The 27,014-nt window shown below is 41.1% G+C and overlaps 1 protein-coding gene across 1 annotated transcript in view; it reads left to right on the top strand.

The window, feature by feature from the left end:
* Nucleotides 1-2,072: 2,072 nt before the first annotated feature.
* B4GALT5 (beta-1,4-galactosyltransferase 5) overlaps nucleotides 2,073-27,014 on the top strand; it is a 79,541-nt gene continuing 54,599 nt past the window's right edge. Inside the window, exon 1 of the mRNA XM_054981200.1 lies at nucleotides 2,073-2,360. Within this exon, the coding sequence (XP_054837175.1) occupies nucleotides 2,237-2,360 (124 nt within the window). The 5' untranslated portion in view covers nucleotides 2,073-2,236. The remainder of the gene's footprint in view (nucleotides 2,361-27,014) is intronic.

Raw genomic sequence — 27,014 nt, 5'->3', positions numbered from 1 at the left:
AATAAAAAAATTAAGTTGTGTAATCCTAATATATTATAGCCGACAGAGTCTTTCTCTATAGATTGTAGGAATTATACACTCAGTGGAACATACTTCTTGAGGCAACATGTTTAGGATATCACTGTATGAACTCTAGTAATAATTATTACTTGCTTAGACTAGTAATAATTAAGGCTATAATATTTAACTTGTTAATTTATCAGACTAAAATGAGTCTTCAGGTTCTAATTAATTAAGCAGCCAATTTTAAACAATAAACCACAAACACTTACAGAAACTGCTGGTGGCAAGTGTCGTCTAATTTTCCTCCTATGCGAAAGGTGCTGTTTTGATGCCTGCTGTAATACATGTACTACTCATTTAAAAAAATACCAGAAGTATGGCTTTTTCTTCAAAATGACTGTTCTTGCAAATATCTGTAACTAATGCTCATAATACAGTGTTTAAAAAAAAACTTGGCACCATTAAAATTTTTAAGTACTTGCCATTTTGCAAAGAGCACCATACACCCTCCAATTGTTGAAAGTCAGTGTAGTGTAGTGGTTAGCATGTAGTGGGAAAACCAGGGTTCAACCAGTTCAATCCTAAACAGGCCTCTCTTTTTTGTGATATTACCTGCTCCTTTGAGGAGGGGGAGGGTCACCCAAGTCTGATCTTTGGCCACTGGCCTGCCCCACTCAGCCAAAGGGAATGAGAAAGAGATCTACAGTGGGGATCTACAGAGAGAGAGAATTAGTGGAGAGTACTGGCACTTTCTTTTTAACCGAAAAAGCGCTCATCCTAAGCATCCTTCCTCATAAGTATGTCCATTCAGTTTATCCTTGCCAGCTCCAGCTCAGGAAATTCCTGGAGATTTTGGAGATGAAGGCTGGAAGAGAGGGTTTGGGGAAGGGAGATCAGCAGAAGAGAATGCCAGAGTCTACCTCTCAAAGCAATCTTGTGGTCTGGAGATCATTTGTAATTTTAGGAGACCTCTAGGCCCCACCTGAAGGTTGGCAACCCTAATTCAGTTCAATGTTGCTTACTCCCTAGTAAGTATATTTAAGATTGCAGCCTGGGCAACTTGATCCCCCCCCCCAGCTTATCTTACCTCATAGGGTTGTTCTGAGGGTGGGAAGGGACAACTGTATACAACAAGGTTGCCAATCTCCACATGATGGCTGGAGATATCCCAGAATTACATTAACTGATGTCTAGGTGATAGAGATCAGTTCTCTTGGAGAAAACGGCTGGAGGGTAGACTCTATGGCATGATACCCTACTCTCCCCAAACCTTGCCCTCTTTAGGCTCCACGCCTCCAAATTTCCAGGAATTTTCCAACCTGGAGCTGGCAACCCTTTCCTTGAGCTTTGGAGGAAGCATAGACTAAAAGAAAAAGGAGTCCAGCAGCATATTAGAGCCTAACAGCAAGATTTGAATCCAGAGGAGCCAAGATTTCTAGGGTATAAGCTTTTGACACGTGGAGCACCCACCCTTAAAAAACACGGTGGTCTGTGAGGTGCAACTTTACGGTTGCCAATCTCCAGGCGGCGCCTGGAGGTCTCCCGGAATTACAACTGATCTCCATATTTCAAAGATCAATTCCCCTGGAGAAAATGGCTGCTTTGGAGGATGATCTCTATGGCTTTATACCTTGCTGAAATCTCCTCTCCATCTCTCCCCAGGCTGTACCCTCAAATCTCCAGGCATTTCCCAAGACGGAACTGGCAACCTTAACTCCAGCCCTGCTGTTCTGCTGCAGACGATTCCAGCAGAAGCCTTTAGAAGAGTTTGCTTCATCAGAGGCCCCGGCGCGATTTTTGCTGCCGACAAATCCACGGGGTTACCTCTTTGGAATCAGGAGGACGCGCTCCCGGAGGCGAAGGGCAAGGTGCGGAACGAGCAGCTGGCGGGCAGCCCCTTGCCGCGAGCGGCCGGGCATGCGCGTTGCGGCCCCGCTCACGGCTGCAGCGGGGAGAGTGGGTGGTCAGCCCCTGGCCCCGCCTCCTCGCGGCCCCGCCCGCGCCGCTCCGCCGGCGCTTGCAGGAGCCCCGCCAGGGCGGAGGGAAGAGAAAAGAGAGGCGGGCGAAGGGGGAGCTCCTTCAGCAGCGCCGGCGCCCGGCCTCTCATTCATGCGGCGGCAGGGCCGGCGGGGAGACCCCAGGAAGGAGCGGCGCTGAGCAGCGGGAGGAGGAGCCGCCGCCGCCGCCGCCTCAGCCAGCTTCCCTCAGTCGGATCGCGAGGAGGGGCCGGACCATGCGGTGGCCGCGGAGCCCTCGGAGGCCCTGGCGGCTTCCCCGGCGCTCGCTGGTGGCCGCCCTCTTCCTCTTCTCGCTGTCCTCCTCTTTCCTCTACTTCGTCTATGTGGCGCCCGGCATCGGTGAGGGGGAACAGAGCGGGCGAGGGCGGCGGGCGGAGGCGGAGGAAAGGCTGAGGGGGCGCGCGCCCCCGCTTTGAGCTCGCGGGGCGGGGTGTGTGTGTGGAGCTCGCGCACGCGCGTCGCCGCCGCCGCTCTGAGGGGGGAGGCGTGGGGGGAGCGCGCGGGAGGAGGAGGAGGGTTTTCCCCCTCAGCCTAACGGACGCGAAAGCGGGGGGAGGAGGGGGGGAGGGAAGCCCCTTCGCGGTTGGGCTCGGGGCTGAGGGGAAGGAGCGGCCGAACTGCGCCGGTCTCTCCCGCCCCCGGCCAGCCCCGGTTGCCGCAGCCTCGGGGCGGGCTCCACACGCACGTCTCTCCCCCCCCCCCCGCCCCGCTCTTTTTTTTCCTGAGGCTGCATCAGGAGATTCTCCTTAGGCTCCTCTACCTTTTCTGCCTCTCCCTCTCCCCCACTCCTGTAATGTTTATGTAAATGGAGTCACTTTCAGTGAGGCCTCCAGTCTGCTGCTTTCTCTCCCCCCCTCCCACATCCCAAATATCTCAAAGATAAGCTTTTCTTTTTCTGCTGTTCTCCCCCCGCCCCGTCCCTTTGGTGTGTGTCTCAAATATAATCGTTTGTCCTCGCTTTCTATTTCTCTCCCATCTCAGAAATACCCTTTGCTGTATGTCTGGAATTTATTACTATGTGTGATTGCTTTTTGTCCTCTGTTACTTCCCTTAATTTTTTTTTATGGCCATCTTCATTATAATCTCTTTTGCACTTTATCTTATCTGTCAATACTTCCCTGGATTTTGAGATATTCTTAAAGCTTTAGAAGAGCAAGATCTGGGTCCAATAGCACTTTAAAGACAAAAGTAGATTTCCGAGGTGCTGTTGGACCCAGATCTTGCTCTTTGACTGCAGACCAGCATGGCTACCCACCTGAAATGATCTTACAGTTTATGTCTTATGTTTTGCTGAAGTGGGAAATCTTTCATGTTGGGATTTGTTCTATGGAACTAAATGTTTTCAATCTTTACATCTGCACAGCTAAATCCTCCAAAGCTTGATGTCTTCTTTCTCCATCTTTGTCTGCTCTGTATCATTTCCTTTTTCCTTCCATACCCTGTGTGTTTGTGACCTTGACTAACTGACCACTTTACCCTCTCTCTTTCTATTCTAAAGCTGAGGGGAAAGACTAGGTGTGTGCATGAGAAGTGATGGGAAAGGGTGTAGCAGTAGCTGGGCATTGGTCTGAAAGAGAGAATTTTTCTGCAGTAGCTGTTCTTATTACCCATGACAGGAGATAGTAGAGAGCTAGGTATTTCTCAAATGTGCACTTGATATGAAGGCATTGCATTGGATTCTAGGTATTGACAAAAAGGGGTCAGAGGAATTTGCTGTTGAAGATGATGGTCTGTGATGCTGACTGTGCTGTCTCTGTGTGTGGGTACACCAGATGCAACAATTTTTAGTTAACTGGGATGTCCTGTTCTTTTATAAGGTGCATATTTTTCTTCAAGTTACATGTAACATAAGAATACTTCCTCTGGATTTTATCCACTAACAGATGATTTCTGTGTTTTCACTTTACAGTAGTTTTGAACATTGGTTAAGTGAAAAGGCTTTTGATAAGTTTTCTCTTTTTCACATGCTCTCTTAGTGCTGTTCAGGGTGGTTTAGGAGAGCTGCATTCTCAATGAGAGTAGCCTCATTCAGAGCTTATGGTTATGGACTTTGAAAATACTTCTCCAGGAATATGCAAGTGTTATCCTTAGAACAGTAGGTACAAGCTTTGTCAACACAAAATCATTGCATTCAAAGTAACCCTTAAAACTATGTGCTTTTAAATGCTAATTTTAGTACCTTCATTGCAGTTGATGCCTGCATTTCTAATATGCAGTACTGATTATTTGGCCTATCTTGTGTTGGTGTGTCTTAGCCATTAAATCTATTCATTAAACCTAAAGCCTTGGATATTATGGACATATAGTTTAGTGCCACTCAGAGCAGGATAAACATTAATTGATAACAAGTTGTATAATCATTCATTATGTTTGAACATGCAGTGTTACTGCACTAATAAAATCATAAAGATGTGTTCATTGCTCAATAGGACACAAGAAAAGTGGTCAATGAAATAGGAACTCATCCATATTATACTTTGTGTCCTTCGTCTGTGATACGGAACATTGAGGCAAGCAGTGCAACATAGCAAGGTCATGGTATCTGTTTCCAGTTTCCCTGGCTACATGCTATTTTACAACTATATGAAACAAATTGTCAGTTTTCTATAACAGTTAAGTCCAGGTTTGCTTTTCAGTTCAGATAAATTCTCAGTGCAGAAAACAGTCCTAACAGTTAAACAGTTTAAAACACTTATACACTGTAATATCAATCAGCTATAGTCAGAGGAAATCAAGCAGTACAACTGCAGCTGCATGTCCTGCACTATTGACAGACTTTTTAAAAAAGTCTAACATAGTGCCTAAATTAGCCAAGTGTAAAGATCTGGAATATCTCATATAGCAAGGCATGTAACATACTGCTTTAGTGGTTGGGTTGTGAATCAGCACTCTGCTGGTTCAAATCCCACTACTGCCATAAGCTCAGTAGGTGGTCTTGGATAAGGCATTCATCTCGGGCCCACCTCCCCAGCTGTATTGTAGGGATAATAATACACCGACTTTGTTCATCGCTCTGAGTAGGACACTAGTCTGTCTAGAAGAGTAGTATATAAGTGCAGTTATTAGTTATGATTATTTAACAGGCACAGGACCACAATTATTATGTGGAAGTTAATCTAATCTCTGAGAGTGGTAACAGAATATCATCACTAGTCCTCAGGGAGCTTAGGTATTGCAAAAACACTCACAACATCTTGCATATTTGCAAGTCGTTATATTTTCCTCAGCACTCTTAAATTTTGTTGGGCCTTGGTCATCTGTCATGAACTGTAAATGCCATTTAGATATTAGAATGTTCATACTTAATTGTTTTAGATTTTGCTGATTAAAACTCAATTTCATATGTATTATTCCTTAAAGGCTACAGCCCTGTGCATATTTGGGAGAAAGCAAAATAGGACTGGCTTCTGAGAGAGCCATTAAGTTATCTCAAAAATGTAATGTGACATGTCTCTCTACTCTTGTGATGGGGTGTCTCCTTTAATGATGCAAATGCATTATACCCGTTGATACCTCTTGGTCTTTATTGGAGTAATTTCATTCATTTTATTTTTATGTGGAATAAGGCAAACATGGCACTAGTTTTTCATAATAAGGCAAACTGTGCGCTAGTTTTTCATTTCCCAATTGAGCATTGCTTTCTCGTATTCATTAAGTGAATGAAAATATAGAAGACAGTAATAAAGATGTATCCAACTATTTTGCTTTAGGAACATTCAGATCTTAAAATCTTCTATCTTATCTGTTGAAAAATACTCTCCTTCCGATCTCTTCATTTCCTTCATTTAATCAAAATAAAAAGTCCCTAGTAGTTGTGTGATCTTAATGGCATTTTTGTGTAAAAAATTGGGGATTTATACATCAGGTTGATTGTATATTTTCATTTCCTTTCATTGGTTTTGCTTTTGTTGATTGTATGCTGCTGTGGGCTTCATGGAGGAAGGGCAGGATAAAAATATACCAAATGCTCTACCTGTAATCTTTACCAATGTGAAATAAATAGTGTAGAATTTTCTGTAATTAAAGCCAGTGTGTAACAGGGTGAATCAAAAATGTTTCAATGAAATAGATGCTTGTACTTTTGGAGGCATTTGATTCCTGAATTGGATAACTCAATAAGGAACACAATATTTTAAAAATCCCTCTCTGCAGCTAAACCTAGGGGCTATAATATAAATTTTCAAGTTGTAGATTCATAGTTTAAAAGATGCAAAAAAGACAAAGTCCAATCATTTTCACTGAAGGTGTGCTAAAAGTAGGCGTGCATTATCTGACTCATCTGAGCCCACTAACTACATACTTTTTTGACATGCTTAGTGCCTGAGATCACTCTTTATACTTTTTTTGGAAACTGGGAAAAGCAGAAACACTAAGGTGGTTTAATAGGTTGTGTGTGGCTGGGTAGGTTACAAGTTAACACAGTCCTGAAAATTGCCTGTAACTGTAGTTACTTGCTCTCCAGGCACCACTTTCATAATGTGTATGCATTTGGCATGCTGAGTTCTAAGCCATTTAGCTTGATCAGGAAATGGATATTTAGTCTTTCCCAGCAGCTGTGGATTAGCTTAAATTGAACTCTCTTTTAAAGGCTTATTCTTGTCCCATTGTTGTTCTTGTACTAGGTTAATATCAAGTAGTATGTAAGTATTGACCGGGAATGCAGTGTGTACTTGGACAAGAATGAGTTTCCTGGTTTGATATCTAGATTCCAGGAAGAAAGACCTGCAACTCCTCTCCAGTTAGCCAGTCTCTTGCTTGCTTTGATAAACGAACCAGTGACTCAGTTTTAAGGGTGTGCTTTGTAACATGCTTTAAACTTCAGGTCTTTACAGATTTATTTCCCCATGTTTCATCTAGATAGAGAGTTGCAAATTATACATTAATTTTTAGCCATGTACATGTTAGCTCCCTGTAACATTCATACTAAAGTGGGTCTTCTAGAAAAATACTTTGCAAAAAGTTTTTGACTATGTAAACCCATTGGGAAAGATCATAATTGGATTTTAGTGAACATAACTTTAAAAGTAGATTTTTCATGAAGTATGAAGTCTGCTTTGCCAATGAAACAGTGTTTCCTAGTATTTAGTGTCAGACTCAGACCAAGGTTTAAACCAACGTTCTGTTATGGAAGCTCTCTAGGTGACCTTGGGCCAGTTATTCTCTTGGCTGTCAAGGTGATTCTTGTGAAGGAAAAATGAACAACGGAGAAGGATGATGTAAACTGCTTCGAGTCCCCGTTGGACAGAGAAGCAATGTATAAAAATCTAACTAAATTGAATAGAAAAAAATCAGCAAAGTAAATGTGATATAAATGTAATATTTAAACCTCCCCCACCCCTTGGCAGTGTCTTCCCTGTGGCCCAATTACATGGTGTTGGCTGAACCAGGCCCAGTTGCATTGATAGGGAACCTGCAACAACTTGTGGGGGTACTTCCCTTTTCTCTGCATCCCCTTCCCCACACTATTTCCTCTTTCTCTCCTGGCAGTGTAGGGAAAGGTAGCATCCATATACTCACTTTTCCCTACATTCTTCTGTACTTGAACTTAGTTTTTATCTGCCCTTCCCCATCTTCACCTGTATTTTAATGTACTTCATTTATATACTGCCTTTCTCCACAAAGCAGCTTACATAATTTTCCTTGCCTCCATGTTATCCTCACAACAACCTTGAAAGGCAAGTTAGGCTGAGAGACTGTGATTGCATCAATGTCACCCAGTGAGCTTTCACAGCAGAGTAGTGATTTGAACCTGGCTCTCCCAGAGCCTTCTCTGAAACTCTAACCACTTCACTGCACTGGTTTTTATTGGGGGGAGGGGGCTGCTGTTAAACAGTAGGAAGCAGTCAGTCCTGGGTGAGTCATGCCAGTCGTGGTATCAAGTTGCCCGGTGGCTGCTTCTGGGCCTGGCCCCAATGAGTCCTCCCTCAAAGGCCAAAATGACCCTGAAAAGGGCTTGCTGCCTCCCCTACTTTTTATTGATAGAAATGAAGCTTGGAATACTGACTAAACTGTTATGGTTGCCTAGCAGCCGCCACTGAAAACATCTGGTTAAAGATCCTTTTATCATTCTGGGGATTTTTAACCTCCCCCATGATGTATTTTTTTAGATTTCAGATTTTTCTGCAAACCTGGGGCATTTCTTTTTACGTTATATAAATGCCTTTCTGAACACTTCTGTTTTGCACATTCTGTAGAACAATACAAGTGTAGAATCCTTCCTGACCTCATCAGGTAAGCCATTCCACTAGGTGGGAGCCACAACAGAGAATGATCAGGTGGGGGCAGTTGCTGATCACTTGCTGGGTAGCACTTTCTAAAAATTTTATTCAGGTGAGTGAAGCTGTAGCAACACATCATATTGAGAGAGACAGTTTTGCAGGTATGTGAATCTTAGAGCATGATGGCTTTGAAAGTCAATAGTTCTCAGCTTCTTATTTTACATCCCACTAATCACTCTGTCAAAGAACCTTGGTTCCACCACAATAGAAACAAAAAGTTCACCTTTTCCAAGAAGGACATTTATATGTTTACAAGAATTGTTATATTAATCACTTATGTTGAGCTTTAAGGACATTAAATTTGCAGTATTATTGTTGGGATTAAATTTTATTGCTATGGCTTTAATGGGTCACCCCTGACAGGTAATATCAGCAGGAAGTGGCACATCAAAAACACTTGTTGGTATGAAAGGGGTGTGAGATACCAGGGATTAGGAGAAACATAGAACTTTAAAAGTTACTATTAGCTAACAAGAAAATCACACCACATATGAATGATCTGTGGCACTTCTCAGGTGGCCATGGAGAATGAAGGAAAGCAGATTCTTACTGGTATGAAAATCCTGAGTTCCACCTAGACTATTTCTGCGCACTACTAGTGGTACATGCACCATTGCTTGAGAAGCACTGTTGCAAGTAATAATCAGCATCTTGAATTGAACCCAGAAACTAATTGGTAACCAGAGAAGTGATTGCAGAATACATGTAATACATATATACCTCCTAGCTCCAGGTAGCTGTCAAACTGTAGTATTCTGTACCAGCTGAAGTAGTAGTAGTCTGTACCAGCTGTCCCCAAGAACAGATCCTGTTAGAGTGCTTTATAGTAATTTAGAAGTAATTTACCATGGCATAAATCCACATGGCCAGGTCTAGGTAGGGAATTGTCTTCCGGTTAGAACAATCATTTGGACCAAATCTTATCTCATAAACTTTTAATGCTTTGTTTAAGTTTCTGCATTTGTGAAGGCTGAAAATAAAAACTAATAAAGAAAAATCTATGCTGATACTCACAGGTTTTCACAGGTTTAAAACGAGATAGTAGACAATAAATAGCACATTGTCTTTGTTCCACAGATAAACCACTGCTTGAGATGTCAAGGCTAGCATTTACTCAGTGTGCTTTATATGTGCTTTAAATGAGTGCAGGAAATGCCAAATAGATGGTTTCCACATTTCACTGTTGTGGAAGTCAGCTGTGCTTTCTCCTTTTCAACTTCAGTTTGATTTGGATGCTGTGTTCATTTCCTGGCATATGGAGCAATGTGATGATTCTGTTCTCACCAGGTAGATCTCCTTCCTGAGTTCCAGTAATGAAGAAATGTTTTCTAAAAAATGAAGGAAGAGAGATGCTGCTGCAGAATTCATGAAAATGGAGCTGCTAGCTGTTACCTAATATATTCATGCAAACATCATGCAAACTGTCTGTAGTTCCTGTATACGTTTCTATGATGAGCAGTGAAGAACTTGCTAATGTAAAATCTATTCAAGGTATGCGGTAGTCTTGACCCTGCATTGCTTCTAGATGAGCTCTTGCTCTTTAGTAGAATAGCAGAAAACAGGCTTTTTTGCCAAATGAACCTGTAGTTCACATATGCTGTAGCAACTGGCTGTAACTGTTTAGGGAGGCTTACCTTACACTTTGAAGACTGACTAGACTATGACTAGAGAGGAACAGTTTCAGTAGCTGCTTCCTAATCCTCATGAACAGTTTCCTTGCTTCTTTTAGAACTGCCTTTTTATTGGTTCCTATATCTGAGAACCATAACTTGGTAAGAACGTAAGAAGAGCCCTACTGGACCAAACCAGTGGTCCATCCAGTCCAACATCCTGTCTAATGCAGTGGCCAACCAGTTATTCTAGAGGGCCAACAATGGGGTATAGGGGCCAAGTTCTTCCCCTGATGGTTCATTCAGCCACTGGTATTAAAAGGTTTACTGCCTCTGAATGTGGAGGTTCCGTGTTGTCACCATGGTTGGTAGTGTCCAATGGACCTCTCCTCCATGAATTTGTCTAATCCTCTTTTAAAGCCATTTATATGTGTAGGATACATTTTTTGCAGTTAATTCTACATTTTAATCACTCAGTTTGTTAAAAATAAAAAAGGACTTTCTTTTGTCTGTCCTGAATCTGTTGCCTATTAACTTAATTGAGTCAGTGTAGTGTAGTGGTTAGAGTGTTAGACTAGGGTCTGGGAAATCCAGGGTCTAATCTCCACTCTGCCATGGAAGCTTGATGGGTGACCTTGGGCTAGTCACATTATCTCATCTTAACCTAACTCAGAGGATTGTTATAGGGATAAAATGAAGAGGAGAGTCCCCATAGGGGAAAAAATGGGGTATAAACAAATAATTTGAATGCCCCCAAGTCTAGTGTTTTGGGAAAGGGAGTTCTGTCTACTCTCTGCTTTGTGCATCATTTTATAAACCTCTAGCCTGTCTCCCTTAGTCTTTTTTCTAGACTGGAAAATCCCAGTCTCATTAGCTTTTCCTCATAGGAAAGGTGCTCCAAACATCTTGATCATCTTGGTTGCCCTCTTCTGTTCTGTACTCCAGCTCTGCAATACCCTTCAGGAGGTAAAATGACCAAAACTGCACATAGTATTCCATAGTAAGTAGCATAGTTGTTTACCGCACATAGATTAACGGATTAGTTTACCATTTTTGTGTTCCAGTACAGTTGATCTTATATTCATTGTTTTAAAATGGTGGGTGGGTTTAGGGATTTTTGTACCATTACTTCTTTTGTGGAAGAATTGTGTCAACTTTATAATTTCAAATATTTAATTTGCAATTTTAGATTAAGGTGCCCTATTCCAAGTTCGTTTCTCCTGTCTAAATTTAAGTGTTGGTTAGTCCTAACATTTCTAATTACTGAATAATGTGTAATCTGCTATAACCTTGGGAGCAGTCTTTACACAGAATATTACTTTGCCTCATGTTCCTTAATAGATTTACTGCTCATAAAACAGTTGTGTGGTGATAATCCACTGACATTAGGATTTGGGGCGAGTGTGTGGATGTTTGCTTCTGGGTTTATCTTTGAACTAAGTTGAAGAAATAGCTAACTCAGTGGTCCTTAAATCCATCCACCATTCATTCCATCATCAAATGCCTTCAAATCAAAACTTACAACATAAAAATACCACTCTAGACAAAACACCTCTATTTTTATAGCTATATATTTATGATAAAAGATCTGAGGCATACTTTTAATGAGATCCTTTTATCTATCCATCAGGAAACTAGGTTTGATTTTTACTTTCTTAGAGGCCTGAGGGAGAAATGTAGCTGCCTAGAATCCCAGATGTACTTTGTTTGTCCCCCCAAACTCTGAATGTTCCCCATGGTGATTCCATGTGGTCCAAGTTAAGAATGACTAGGCTGCCCTTTGCTGTACCAAATTCTAAAAGATGCCATAAAACCTCCTGTGTTAATGGAGTAAAGAGGACTGAACTTGATAACACTGCAAAGGCCTCCTTTTGGGCATGCTAGCAAGTACTGAAATCCTCTGAATAGTAGAATACACACGTTTTTTAGTATCTTTAACAATCATGCTGTTCCTGATGTTCCAATACATAATTAAAAAGTAACTTTTGAAATGTACGCACCTAGATGATTTTTAATATCTTCTTAACTGCTCATTTGGATACTCTCTACTCTTTCCCGCATTCCACTTGCAGTTTCTATATGCCAGATTCTTGACAAGGGTCCAGAGTATCTCCCAAGGATTATCTTCCACTTTTTGCTAACATTGAGAAGAGGGAGGAGGGGAAGTGTTGTACTAGATCAAACTATATATCCATTCTGCTGCAGTGCACTGCAGCTCTTCAAAGAGTTGGTTCTGGGATCTTTCTGGCTCGGGTTATGGACTTGTTTAAAGCCTTTATTCCTAGGGCCTTCCCCACATTCAGTAATTAGTATCATTGGGACCTAAAAGTCTTGGCAGGTGAGGGAAATGGGTCATAATAGTGTGAAAGGTTGTAAGAATCTGTTATAGTTGTGTGAAGAAATGAATTGGGTGTGTCTGAAGAGACCATTAAATGCTTGCGGAACTCTTTTAAAAAGCTCGTAACATGAGTGCAGTGTGTAAAGGTGTACATCTTTTCTTCCATAAGGGTAATTGTAGTAAATGAAAAACATAGAGGCATATGCTAGAGCTCTTCGAGGGGTTTCTCTTGACATCTTTCATATACTGTAAGGGTCTTTGTGTGCAGTTTAAATGCTTTAGGATTGGGCAGGGTAAAAACCCAAATAACCATTTCTAGGAAGTTGCATATCCTCCAAATATATCCTGATACAGAAAGAGAATTTCCTCTTCCCTCTGAAGCAATCTAGATCTCTCCCTACCCTCTTAACTCACTTTTCACCAATCATGGTGATTGAAATTAACTGAAATTTTGGGGCAAAATAGCATATGTTGTCCTTAGCCTTGAGACTTATCTATATGTGCAAGCAGGCACTTGTGTGGACATTTTAACCACAGCCATTAGGGTGTAGCTCCACATGGCAAGCAGCAGTTGTGTCCATTGCATTCATGCCACCACAGCTGGTGGTCTTTTATCACTGCAGCTTCCTATGCAAACAGTTACTGGGTGAGATCTGGTCATTTTTTTGCTCAATCCAGTTCCTCTTCTCATTATAGCCCTTGTCCCACGTGGGTATTATCTATAGAATCTTTATCCCTGCTTTCTGAGTCCAAGGCTTTCTCAAAAATAAAATCCAGTCTTTTGGGATTAGAGTTACAAACCCTCTATAGTTCTGCTAATAGAACTTGTTCTCCCCTAAACTTGGGGATTGTCCCTAATACAAGTTTCCCAGCAGTATACCTTTACCAGCTCCTGGCTCCCAATTTGCGTAGAGCCTTTTCTCTGGCCAGATTTAATGTTCTTCCTTCAGCCATTTTATCTGGTAGATTTCATGGGATTCCTTATCCTAGCAGATGTTGTCCTTGTACAATGGACTATGTTGAAACTGTTTCCAACATTCTCCAGTGTCCTTTTTATCTGGTGCCACGCCGGGATCTTCTACATCCTATATTAGCCAACTTTCAGAGTTTTCTGATGATTTTAAGGTTCAGTTCCTTCTTAACAGCCCCACATGGGCATGGGCATGGGCATGTCCCCTTCTTTACCAGTAGAAAACTTGGGTGCAACTCATTGCATGAAGCTACACCTATAAGGCTGCTTGTGTGCGTGAATTGGAATCTTAACTGCAGTCCTTCTTCCATAGTGAGCTTTACGGCTACTCCAGGGGCAACAAGGATCTTTAAAGCTTTGTTTGTGCTTGGATTTTTCTTCATACAGGATATACTTTGTTGTCTGCATGTGACCCTCAAGCTGTACCTAGGCTAGCACAATGCAGTGTGTAGTGAGGCAGCTTAAAGTGGCTTGTGCATTTTTTGGGTGATTAGAATCTGTTCCATTTGTTTTATATCCAGTTACAGAGCACTGCCTAGTTAATCATTTTATGTATGCAGACACTGTCTCACTTGGTACTTTCGTACAACATGACACATCTAAGACTTGCTTCCGCTGGAGGAGGGGGCATCTTAAGCTATGTGATTAGGAAGAAATGCAGTTGCAAAGGTAATCTTAGAGTGCTTTGTCTGCTCTGATAAGATTTAAATGAGACAATGGTGAGAAGGGCTGTAGAAACATAAGGCTTGTAAACGTTTCTTGGCGAAGGCCAGGCTTAAGCTATCATCTTGGGATTTCAGTTTTTGCTCTCCTGAGATAATGGGTCGATTCACACATCCTTGGTGCTATTTCAGCCTGTCACTACCAGTTCGCTTGTTGACAGTTCATCTCCATCAGCAGCCAGGCTAGATAAGTGTGTGATGATTTACCTTCCTGTTTAAAGAATGGCTCATTATTACTGTTCTTCTCTGCGGGTGGCAGAGCAGATGGTGGCCATTTTGACCATCACATTTCATGTTGTTCATCCAAGCATTGTTGATAACAAGATTACAGATGTTTGCAAACTCAGTCTTGGAATTTAGGGATCATTTTGAACAATTTTATGCAGTTAATTTGCATGCTCTGCAAACCCCTATAATTTGTGGGGAATTGGGATGAGACAAGAGCCTCATTCTTTTAGTTCCTCTTTAAGTTCCTCTTCTAGGAAGAGTTTCTGCTGCCTTCAGAGCATAGTTTTAGGTGGAGAGCCATGTTGGTTTGCAGTAGAACAGCATGATTTGAATCCAGGGGCACCTTAGGGTCCAATAAGATGTTTAGGACATAAGCTTTTGAGAGTCTGAGTGTCCTTCAGACACTTGTCTGAAAATCTTGCTGGCCTTTAAGGTGCCATTGGACTCAAATTCTGCTGTTGCGAGCAGCATCTGGATTTGGTAGTATAGAACATATTCCATATATTGTAACATAATATATACATTTCAAAAGTATTTGGTAACAATCTGTATTGTTGCCCAGGTACCTACATTTTTATTCTACCCTTTCTTCAAAGAGCTTGGGGTGGCTGTGTCCTCCTGCACTTATTCCCATAACAACCCTGTGAGATAGTCACACATTCAACCTGGCCCAACCCAAGCTTGTGCAGCAAATTTCTCATCTGTGTAGATATTTAAACCCAGGTCTTAGTTCAGCCTTTTAACCACTACACCGGCTCTCTAGTTTTGGTGGCAAAGCTTTTGACAGAGTTGATCTGTGGTGAAGAACATTGAGTTGCTAAGTGAACTTCAGTGTTCAGTCTGATGTCTATATGGCAAAGGAAAGCCATTCAGATTAACAGTCTCATAAAGAGCCCTTCCAAATGCTTTTGACCGCTTTCTTTGAGCCCCAGCCTTCAATCAAATATCCAAGCTTATCGTTCTGTGTGCTTTAATTATACTTTGCAACCTACAAACTGTAAAGGGAGAAAAAACTGTAAACACACACCTACAATTTAGACATGAAGGTTACCTGTTGTGCTTTTTTCCAACAATTGGTCCTATTCATGAATACTATGACTTTACATCATTTCCCTTACCATGGCCCCAGAATGAAAAATATTAATTATTCAACATCTTATTTCCAAGATCCATTTCTTCTCTACTTTGGAAGGAGTTTAGCCCTGTATTGGTTCCTTAATGTAGCTTTGTTGTATTGTTGAAACAATAGTAATACAGAAACACAGGTACAAAGTACTTAACATTTGACAAAATGGACTGCAGGTTACACTAAGATGGCTAGGTGCCTTTGGATTTTTAAGTATAGCCAAATAGTTTGACTTTTTCCCTACATTAGTAAAGAAATGTTTCCAAAAATGTTTGTAAAGGGGAGTAAAAGCTATGATCAATGCACAAGTAGTAGTAAAGAACCTTTGATATTCCAGAAGTGCTTAGAAGCACTAGTCATCATGGTCCTACTTTCCACTGAATAAATGTTGGTCATCCATTACAATGGTAACTTATGAATGTTTTAAAATCTTTCTACTAGTCACAGGTAAGTTGTCTTGAGTGATAATGCTGTCTCAGTCATTTGTTGCTTTTCTAACTAGAGATAAATAACCAAGAGAGTATCACAGAACAGAACAGGAGTAACAACACAACTGTGAAAACTAAGTAGTGAACAATCAATGGTTGTACAAGAATTATTTTTATAAGTTCATAGATTCTACTTATTTTTTCTCTGTGAACTTATACACATGGAAATTATTCTTGTATAACATTGATTGTTCATTAGTTTTCATGGATATGTTGTTACTGCTTTTCTAACTAGAGCAAATAAAAACGTTGGCTGTTGTTCATATGCTGGCATAAATGTGTACCCACTCAAGTTTTGGTTGGCTAGCATGCAAGTTAAAGTGTGAGTTCTGATAACTGTAGGGTTAGTTAGGCAATTTCAGTTTGTTTTGACAGGTATCAGGGTTTATATTTGAAGAAACAAAACCATTGTCTTTGTCCTGATTTCAGTTAAAAAATAAAGTGCCCCACATTCAGTATCTTCTTATGGAAGCTCTGAAGTTCATGGATTATTTTAGCTTGCATTTTCTGATACTTGTGAAACCTGTGAACATAACCTATGCAATACCTTTTAAGACGACCCACTTTCAATGTTGACAGCATATTTTTAAAAAGACAAAGTGAAGAAAATAAGGTTGGTACAGTCCACTTTATTCTCAGGTGCAGCCCAGTTGAGGGTTCTTTGAAGTTGTGGTTTCTTTAGTTTTACACAAATATGTATGCAAGCAGTATGAGAAAAACAAATTATCAATTCATAGAAAGCAAATAGAAAAATTATTTTTCTATGAACATTGGATATTATCTGAGATATAAGATTATTTCTTTGACATCTCTGGTAATTAGTTTTGACTACAGCACAAAATACAGAAATGATTAAGCCAGTTGCTAATAGATGGGAGTCTGTCTCTTTCTGGTTTGCAGAAAGTGCAAGAAGTATTTTCTGTTTCCAGGAACGTTGATGAAATAGTTGCAAGAGGCTTTGGCTATGATGGACTGCTTCAGAGAAGTGTTACTGTAGAAATGTGGCTTGGCCCTGCTGAATGGAGAAGGGAGGAGTAGAGCCCAATGGCCAAAGCTGCCTCCTGGTTTTCAGCTGGAGGTGGGTCTGGGCCTCCAGGTCCCTCAGGTCTCAGCTGTGGAGGAGAGGGAGTTGTGCTCACTTGGGTCATCCTCTTCTCTTCAGGGTGCTGTCTTGTCCCTTCTGGTCATCTCTCCATGCTGATTGTGGAACAGGAGCAGCCCCATCTGCCTTCTCTACACCTGGTACTGGAAGGGTTTAAATAGGCCCACTCAGCCCTTTACAGTGCTTGGGCCAGTCAGCCTATAGGGGCTTCCTCCAGCTGGTACCCTGCCCCCTTGTCCTCTTCTGTCCAGCCAGCTCCCTGGCCATGTCTCCGGCCTGGCCCTTGGCTGTGTTGGGCTCTTATTGCACCCTGTCCGTGCATTCCCGCTGATGCAGCCCCGCCTTCCAAACAAACCCCTACCACCCAGCTGAGCTGTAGGAAGGGTGTCTACCTGTAGTTGTCATTGGGCCACTTGGGGTTGGCCCATTGGACACCATGGGGACCTTGCTGTGTTAAGTGGGATGGGGTACCCAGCCATTCGCCCCACTTTTTATAGCCATGCTGGAGGGGGAAAGTGTGCAAAAAGGCTAGGCGAGCATCTCACGCCTCTAGGAGCATTAGAACACCAATGGCTGGCCTGTGCATGCGCAGTTCCCATTTGTGCCTGCATGGAAGATCACTCTATGAACAACAGTTAGAGGTAAGTGCAATCCTGCTTTCTTGTTTACACGATGATTTTCACTCTGGGTTTTGTTTTGTGTTATTTTTTCTGTACCTGTACTTAATGGTGACTCTTTCAATGGCTATCAGCAGCTGTGGAAAAAATGCCAGGGAATACCAGTGACTTTAAGTGGTCATAGAAGATAGCACCGTAATAAGCAAAAATAAGCACTGCACCGAAAATAAGCACTGCAGCCCACTTGGCTTTTCTTTGTCAGCAGATCACAAAAGGCCTTTGAAGAGCTCTTGAGACTTAGTAGTTAAAGTCATACAAGTGGAAAGTAGCATGAGAAACTTGCATGTTGAAAGGTTGATGATGGAATGGAGAAGACTTAGGAGCATGAGATGACTTCCATCTTGGGAGATGTATAAAGGTCATGTACTCTAGCACACACCACTTAATAGACAAATGGAGGCTTTCCAATGCTAGTGTATTATAGATAAAAATAAACTGCCTGCGGTTTTCTTGAATTTCTTGAAAACTATGTATCAACAGATTGCAGTAAGATTCTCCAAGGGTCCAAAAACTGCTGTTTTGCTTTGGTGAGCGAAGTCCATTTTTTTGGGTCTGCCAAGTGCCCAAGCCTTTTAGTGCATTCCTCTTGATTAAAGGAACAGGCTGGAAACCAGACTTCATCTTAAAAACACAGCAGTGGAATAAAAATATGATCCCAAATAATAATACAGGGTTGCCACTTTCTGGAATGTCAGGGAAATGGAAATTGGTCAGGGAAAGTCAGGGATATTGTGATAAAAATATATTCAAGCAGTGGATTTTTGACCTCCTGCTGCAAGAGCATGATCTGTTCTTGTGGCAACTGGAATAGAGAAGTAGCAGAATACAAGTAAAACTTAATGATGCCCTTTCTTAGCTCCACCTTTTTCTCAGCTCCACCCCGAGCAACCAGCCTAATGTGTTTGTTGAGCTCTGTCGCTGCATAATTTCCAAGGTCTGTCTGTAGCATTTGCAAAGCAAGGCTAGTTTAAACGTTTAGCAATATACAAACTTTAAACATCTAACTGTTTTCATCCCTACCTGCTAGTACTGCATTTAACTTACATATAAAGATAAGCATGTTTTTGGGTCATGTTTGTGTATGGAATGGATGTTTTGTCTCCTGCTACACCCAGCACAGAGTTGCAAATGAGTTTTGCCGCTGTTGGATTTCACAGACAACTAGCACTTTCTACTCTGCACCATGCAAAGTAAATTTTGCAAATGTGATTGCTTGTTCCTGCTGGAGTTTACAGAGTACCAGCTCTCTCACCCTCTTTCCTGACTTCTCCCATGCATAAAGGTTGCAAATGAGGGTAGTCTGCTTCTCTAGATTGCAGAAACTCCACCTCCTTGCTTTCTGCTGATCTGCTCATTACACTTTCTGGAATCAGAAAGTGAAAATGAAACTTTCCCAGCTTTGGAAAATTCCTACTTGCCAGAAACAAATCTGCTAACGTCTTGGTGTCAGGCAGGTGGTTCTGTGTACAGCTGTATCTGAAACCACATTTTGAAGATGGCTTCTAAGAGGACAGTTTTTAATATGCTGTGGCTGTATTTCAAACTTCATCCTGACTTTGTTCCATGACTATCACCGGTTGCTGGAGACAAATGCAAAGGTTATTGTAAAGTGTGCTACAAAACCTTTGAACTAAGTAATATGGGAATTAGAGCTGTGGAGACCCATGCACAAGGACCATCACATCAGAAGAACCTGAAAATTAAATCAAGTCAACAGTCCATTGCAATATGTTTAGGTTCAAAGCCAAGTAAAAGTTCAGATAGTAAAACCAGAGAGGGTGAAGAGACAGCCCCATTGTTTTTCTTCAAACTGCTACTGCTGAAGACCTTCTTCAGAAGTTTCAAGAAGGCATGTCTTCTTTATCAGTTGCAAAATTATTACAAGTATCTATGGATGGGCCAAATATAAATCACCTTTTTCTGAGAAAACTAAAAGAAGAAATTAAAACCAACCTTGACTGTAAAGAAGAAGGAAAAGAATTGATTGACTTTGGAACTTGTAGCCTTTGTGTTGTACATGGGTCTTTTAAAACAGGGTTGCAAGCAGTGAAATGGGACCTGAATTCAGTCTTGTGCAACATGTATTTGTTCAAAGATTCCCCAGCTAGGAGGGCATCATACACTGATGTGACTGGAAGCACACTATTTCCCCTGAAGTTTTGCTCCACTAGGTAGTTGAAGAATGTTAAGTGCCTTGATAGAGCTATGACTGTTTTAGTCAACATCAAGAAGTATGTGGAAGAAGCAAAACTCCCCCACAGTAAACCTGCAATTTGTATAAAAGCTGCAATGCAAGATCCACTCATGAAGTGCAAAATGGCTTTCATGAAAATGATTGCTGGAGATTGTGAGACATTTCTACAAAGATTTCAAAACCAGAAACCATTGGCACCGTTTTTGTATGAAGAACTTTGTAAAACTAATCAAGAAGCTAATGAGTTGTTGCATAAAATCAGAAATACTATAAAACATGTCTTCTGGTTCCCAGTTGTTAACAATTGACATGAAATTGAGAACTTGCTTGACAGAAGCAAGGTTGACATTGGCTTTGCAGCAAAGAAGCTGTTGAAAGAAACTAAACTGAGGGAACGTCAAGTGGCCAAGTTTTGCCTAGGGTGTCGAAACATGGTAGTAGCTGTTGTTGAAAAGTTGAATGAGAGAAGTCCTTTGAAGTTCAAGATGGTGCGTGGTCTATCAGCATTAGATCCTACTATAATTTTATACAAGCCAAATCTTGGAATCACCAGAGTAGGGGCTGTTCTTGAAGCTCTACATGCAGCAAATCAGGTCAATGACACAGTAGCAGAAAAATCAAAGCAACAATACACTACTTTAACCACAGCTGCCCACAATGAGTTCAAGGCTCAATTTCAAGCATATGTTGCAAAACAAAATGATGAAATTGGACTGGATACGTTTTACAGTGGTATTTCGATGTCCAACAAAAGTTTCTCAGACCTGTGGACTGTTGTCGAAATGTGCCTTATCCTGTCTCATGGTAATGCTTCTGTTGAAAGTGGATTTTCAGTTAATAAGTTAATGTTAATTGAGAACTTGCATGAAGAAACTGTTGTCTGTCAACGTCAGGTTTAGGATGCTGTCTTGAACTGTGGAGGACTTGAATCTGTTGTAATTGATAGGAATCTGTTGCAGTCAGTCAGGCATGCTCATGCACGCTACACAGAGCACTTGGAGGCTAAACACCATAAGCAACAAGAAGAAATTCAGGAGAAAGAAAAAACTTGAGGGACAAATTAAACATCTTGAAAATGCTAAAAAGACTGAGAGAAGAAGCCAAAATGGAAGAGGAAACAATTGATGAGAAACTAAAAGAGTTACAAAATAAAAAGAGAAAACTGTAGAAGTGATAGTTTTATATCTTAAATCTTCATTCTTTAAAAACAGATTACTTGTATTCTAATTTCTAACTTGATTATTACTGCAATTTCAAAACTAAGTTTCGTAATGTGGCTTCAGAGAAACCATTTTAGATAGAACGTTTATATAATTTTTAGTGTACCTTTAAAACAACAAATGTTGTCATTTGTTAGCATTCAGAGTTTACTTGAATTGAAGTTTGTATCTTGGTGTAACTTTTGGTGCAATTGCAAAACAGATGTTGCTGCAGTTAATGTTGAAAGAAGCTGATATTAAATCTCTTTGACAAATATTTTTGCAGTTGAGTATTCCTGATTTTATGCAACAACTTGGGTAGTTGTAGAGTGGAACATTTCATTAAGCCTTGCATTAATGCAACACGACCTGTTCATTTTTTAACTTGTGGTTATATTTGAATGGTGGTCAGGGAAAGTCAGAGAAATGAAAAATAAAATTTTAGTGGCAACCCTGTAATACCAAACTAAATTTAACCCCCCACATACATACTTGTTAATGTTTAGATACAGCATTTTCCAGTTACCTCATACAAAGTGATAAAAGGCCGAAAAACTTTATTAAGCTTGCCAGCAATGAGCCTCTTCCTTGCCTGCTCAGCTCCAGTCACTTGACTCCATTTCTGTTGGGGTAAACCAATTAGTTCCTAGGGTTACACAAACTCCTTGGAGTTGGCCGTTTGACTGGTCAAAAATGTCACTTGACCGTATGTTTGCCACACTTAAAGAGTATTAAGAGAGAAACTTCTGTACTAATTACAAATCAAAGTTCAGTCTACATTTTTTTAGAAACCTAAATCACAACTTTTAATAATGTTAGGTATGATTTCTTTGTCCTGACCTGGATAGCCCAGGTGAGCCTGATGTCATCAGATCTCAGAAGCTAAGCAGGATCAGCCTTAATTGGTAATTGGATGGGAGATCTCCAACAAAGATCTAGGTTGCAGAGGCAGGGAATGGCAAAACACCTCTGTTAGCCTCTTGCCATGAAAACCCCACCAGGGGTCGCCGTAAATCAGGGCGCTCTCCACCACCACCAATGCTAATACTTCTGTATTCTGATTGAGGAGAGCATTCCGTGATATAGGGGTTGCCAGCCTGCTCTTTAATGATAACTACTTCTGATGAAAAAGTTCATGAGCCAACACATACACACACACACCCCACACACACACACACATTTCTAGGTTTGGTTCTGTCTAATACAGCGTGGACTAGGAATATTATAACAACTAGAACTGAAGGTCTGTTTAGCAGCACAAATTAAAATCCTATGAAGTAAAAACTTTTTTAAATGATGTAGAACGGATCTTTTCTTGGGTCGTTAGGGGATGCGCAAACTACTGGTAGCTTATGAGCTTATAACCTCTTGAGCTGATGCATCTGAGAATTACTTTTGCCAGTTCTTTTACCAGTTTTGCTAGTGTAACACATTGGTGTTTGGTTCTTCTGGCTATTTGCAATTCTTCCCTGAGGGGGAGGGCATCTTAGCATGAGTGATTGATACTATTTAGTCAAGAAGACAAGTCTTCATCTTTCTGTCTTCACTGGTGGGGCTACCAAGTTCTTCAGTTTTTTTTCTTCCGTAGAAAAGGAGCACAGGATTGTAGGTGCTCTGTCCTTTTCAGCTTCCCTCTAACTCTTGCTCCTTTCTTTTATATTTAACAGATCTCCTCCTTTATTTGCTATCTTTTTTCCTGGAACCTGCTTTATCAGACGCAGTAGAAAGGCCTCTGCAGGAATAGCATCCGAATGCTTCCTCTCTCCTCTGGAAGACTGGGTCCCTATGCTTTTTGCAGTGTACAGCTGAGATAGTTTATCCCACTAAGGCAGATGTGATGACCCTTTAGACTCTGTTCAGAACATGGATTGGGAAGAAGAATGTTTTATCTTCCAGTCAGAGATTGGTATGATATCCAGGGGTAGAAAACTGGCAGGAAGAGTTACTGTGACATGGCAGCATCCTGCAGAAAGGCCTTCTGATTATGAGTATTATAACAACAATAATAACATTCAATTTATATACCGCCTTTCAGGACAACTTAATGCCCGCTCAGAGTGGTTTACAAATAATGTTGTTATTATCCCCACAACAATCACCCTGTGAGATGGGTGGGGCTCAGAGAGCTCCGAAGAGCTGTGACTGATCCAAGGTCACCCAGCTGGCTTCAAGTGGAGTGGGGAATCAAACCCAGTTCTCCAGATTAGAGTCCCCCGCTGCTCTTAACCACTACATCAAACTGGCCAATTTATGGCCAACAGTCTGTAGTGACCTCTTTACTATTCTATACCACTGTGTGCATGTTACATGTTACGGTTCTATATTATCTGGTTTACTTCCTATTTCCCTTATTACATTTGAGACTTTGTTCCTTGGCTTGGAAAGTCTCTGAACTGAGACTCCACTCATGGAGACCTGCCTCCTTGACTGGATGATGGGAAAATGTCCCCCTTTAGAAGGAACGTTCACAAGAAATTCAGTGTCTCCCCCCCCCCCATTTTCTATTGATGAATTTCCAGGAATGGCAAAAATAGTTCAGTGTCCCCTATAACTTTTTCAGCTCAAGCATATAGAAATAAAAAATTCAAATCAAATATGAAACTTCATATATCTGAAGAAATAAACAAGACTGTAGAGTATATTTTATTAGGTAGACAAGACGGTGTGAGATGGGAAGAGAATTCGTGTGATGAATAAGGACCTCAGCCATGTCTTACAGACATTAACAAGGACATTCCGTTTGTCCTGTACAGGACAAGTTTCCTGCTTATGTCCACATTTCAGTACTGCCTAAACTGATGTCATCAGGATGTCCATGCTTTTTGTTTCCTAAAGTCACCAATGAAATAGGCAAACAATTCATCTTGAAATCCCAAGAGGATGCCTGTTAGTTAGCTTCAGATTTGAAATGCTTCTTGCATAGCCCTTTATCACCCTTTTACTAGGTCCCCCTCATAGTTGCCATTTTCTCAAGCTTAAATAGTTATTTGCTACGTAAACGACACAGCTTGTGATGTGGAATTCTGTCCACTTAATGATTGTGTCAGGAAATTGTTCAACAGCTGTAGCTTCTCCAGCCAATGTGCTGCAGTGAGAAAAAAGCCATACCAGCCAGTGGCCATTGTTTCTCTACTGTGTAGCTGCTGATGTATTGTAAAAACTTCATTGCAACTCTTGTGTGACTGGATTTGAATGTTGGTTTCCTATATTTAGTTGTTGCATAACTTCTTAGTCTAACTACAATGGTGGTATCTCACATTTTCAGCTGTATCTGCCTTAGCGCTGGTTAAGGTCATGCTTGTGGGCAGGCCTTGAAGTAATGAACTAGTACCTGTTGTTTGCTGAATATTAAAGTTCCTGTACAGCCACTGGTTCTGATTATGATATTTGTCATCCATGGGGTCACCAGAAATTTAGACGACTAATATCTGTCACACAGACAGGCCAGCTGGCAGCTTCTCCTAAGATCCTGTATTTATTGCTTTACTGCTCTTTTGCATACTCTGCTGGAACCAGATGTTGTTCTCTTTGATAGCACTTAATGACAGACAACATGCAATATAACATTACACTGCACACATCCCTTCACTAGCTGCAGAGATTAAGGCAAACTCTGCTACTCAGGCAGTACCAGGGCCATGTAAGGAAGCCTCATCTTCAAAGAAACCAAGGGTTAGAATAGCAGGTAAAAATATTTATGGCATCTGTGTATAGAAAAACATTCCCATGGTTGTCTAAGAGTAGAATTATCAAACTGATTTTTAAGGTGGCTATTTGCAGGCCTGAAACAATGTTGCCTTTAAGTAAAAATTACTTCCAGTTGACCAGGCAGAGAAGCTCTTCAGATTTACTTTTTTAAAAAGACTATGATTGATTCCCATAGGTATATGTAAGCAGGTGAGCTAATGAAAATCTTAGAGGGCTACTACTTTTTTTGTGAGACTGAGATTGGCAGGGAGGGGCAGTTACTTTGTCCTATATATCAAGGTGTTCTGTTGGTAGGAGATCTGTGTACTGTCTGAATGCAACCAGATGAGATTATTATAATTTTGCAGTAAGTTTATATAGCTTGCTCTGAATGTCAGGTTAAAGAATGTGTTTGAAAAACCTGTTTATATATGTTCCCCAGCATGAATAGTGCTCGGTCTTAATCTGCTTTTGCTTTTGAAAGAAGTCATGCCACATTTATGTATTTGAATTTATCTTCCCAGCAGAAATATCTCTGGAGAAATGTAAGCATGATCATCTTTACAGGCAAGCTCGCAGGAGCAATTAACTGCTCCCTTGTACAGCATGCTCCCCACAGGATAGACCTCTATAGTGCATAAATACTGTGAGGATAGCTAACTGAAAATAACATCTCTACTCGTAAATGGGGAATGCAGGGTTTTCTTTTATGCAGTGGAACTGTAAATAACTATTTTAAAAGCCTTCTGAATACATGGAAGAAATGACTATGCCTGAGCCCTTGAAATCTGTTTGGCTCTGTTGGTGATGCAAGTCATAGGCTGCACTTTCAGTGGCATCTCAAGAGCCTCAGCCTCTTGTTTCAAAATAGTTTTCAGCCCACATAACTTTGAACATGTTAGTTCTCCTGTATGGAAAAGGCTTGGTGCGCAGGGTTGACATAAAAGGGTTGAGTCTTCACTTAGCAGAACTAGCTGCTACATCCAGTAGTTCCTTTTTTAAATACTTACTTGTCCTCACCAACTTGTTTTTTTCCCTCCTGATTTATTTCAAAAAATGAGCATACTATTACAAGTTATTTGGAAAATTTTCCACCAGTAGTTATTTGTGCCTCCAGGAAAGTTGTGTCATTGAAACCTATGAGATGCAGCAAGCTTCCCTAACACATACTATCGAAACTGTTTTTATATTTAAAAATTAAGCCTTATTTCTGGGAACATATTTTCCTGCCTCCAGCATATTGAATCTCATTTTCATCATAGATATAAATTACGCAAACCTGTACAGAAGCAGCTGCTAATGCCAAGTGGTTCCATCCTGTTCAGGATGTCCAACAACATACAGATCTCTTTTGAGGTGCATGTTGTGGGGGAGGATAACGTGCTGAATTTTGGAGCAGGCAAAAGCAGCCCATGTACTTGTGTGATATGAGGTTTCTGTTCTTGCCAAAGGGTTTCAGAGTAAGGTGATTTTTGTATTGTTGGCCTTGGTGTAGGCAAAAGCTGTACAAGTTTCTCCAAATCTCTGCCCATGTGACTTATTGGAGTATTCTGTGTGTTTCAGAGGAATTGCAAGAGGAAAACTATGGTGATGACTACAGATCTGGCTGCTAAAAATTGCAGACCCCAGAAAGTACTTGAAATTCAATTTAAAAGATTTTCAATTGCACTGCTTGCACTAAAACTTTAGAAGCAAGAGCTCGCAACAACATGGATGGAGGGGAGATTGGCCAGTTTAATCAAATCAAGCTAATCACCAAAGTTGGAAGGATTTTGTTAAAAGATGCTAAGTGACTTCCCAAGGAAAGTTCCATCAAACTAGGACCGAGTACACTATGACTAATGACTTGAGAAAAGCTTAAACATGTTAGAGATAGGTAGAACAGCTAACAAGTGCTTGTTACAGATCCTTGATTATAGAAATGTAATGAGCCCTGGAACTTTGTTCACAATGATACCACATTACTTACAAGCCATTTGGAAAGGCTTCAGTCTATAGAGAAAGCCTTTAGGTTTTGGCCACCAAACCACCTTCTATTAAATGCATAGCTGGTGTCAGGGCTTGCCGCAGCCGCTGCTGGGCAGGGCACCGGGCAGTCTGCTCCTGATGTCAGAGGGGCGCCAGGGATGCTGCAGGACCCTGCTCTGTGAAAGGATGGGTGGTATACATCACCCAGACTCCCTCTCAATCCACTCGCTAGTCTGCTCAACCTGTACCACTCACCCCCTTTGGCCTCTCCTCCTCCATCCACTCTCTTCCTGGTCTTTGCTCTCACTCTGCTCCACTCCATCACTCCTACTCAAACCCACCACCCCAGAGCTCTTCCCAGCCATCCTTTATAGGGCTTCCTTTCTCTGCTCCGCCCTCCTTCCAG

The sequence above is a fragment of the Eublepharis macularius genome, chromosome 5 (genome assembly GCF_028583425.1).
Source record: "Eublepharis macularius isolate TG4126 chromosome 5, MPM_Emac_v1.0, whole genome shotgun sequence".
Taxonomy (NCBI): Eukaryota; Metazoa; Chordata; class Lepidosauria; order Squamata; family Eublepharidae; genus Eublepharis; species Eublepharis macularius.
The sequence above is the reverse complement of the archived record's forward strand: the minus strand, read 5'-3'. Positions and strand labels throughout refer to the sequence as shown.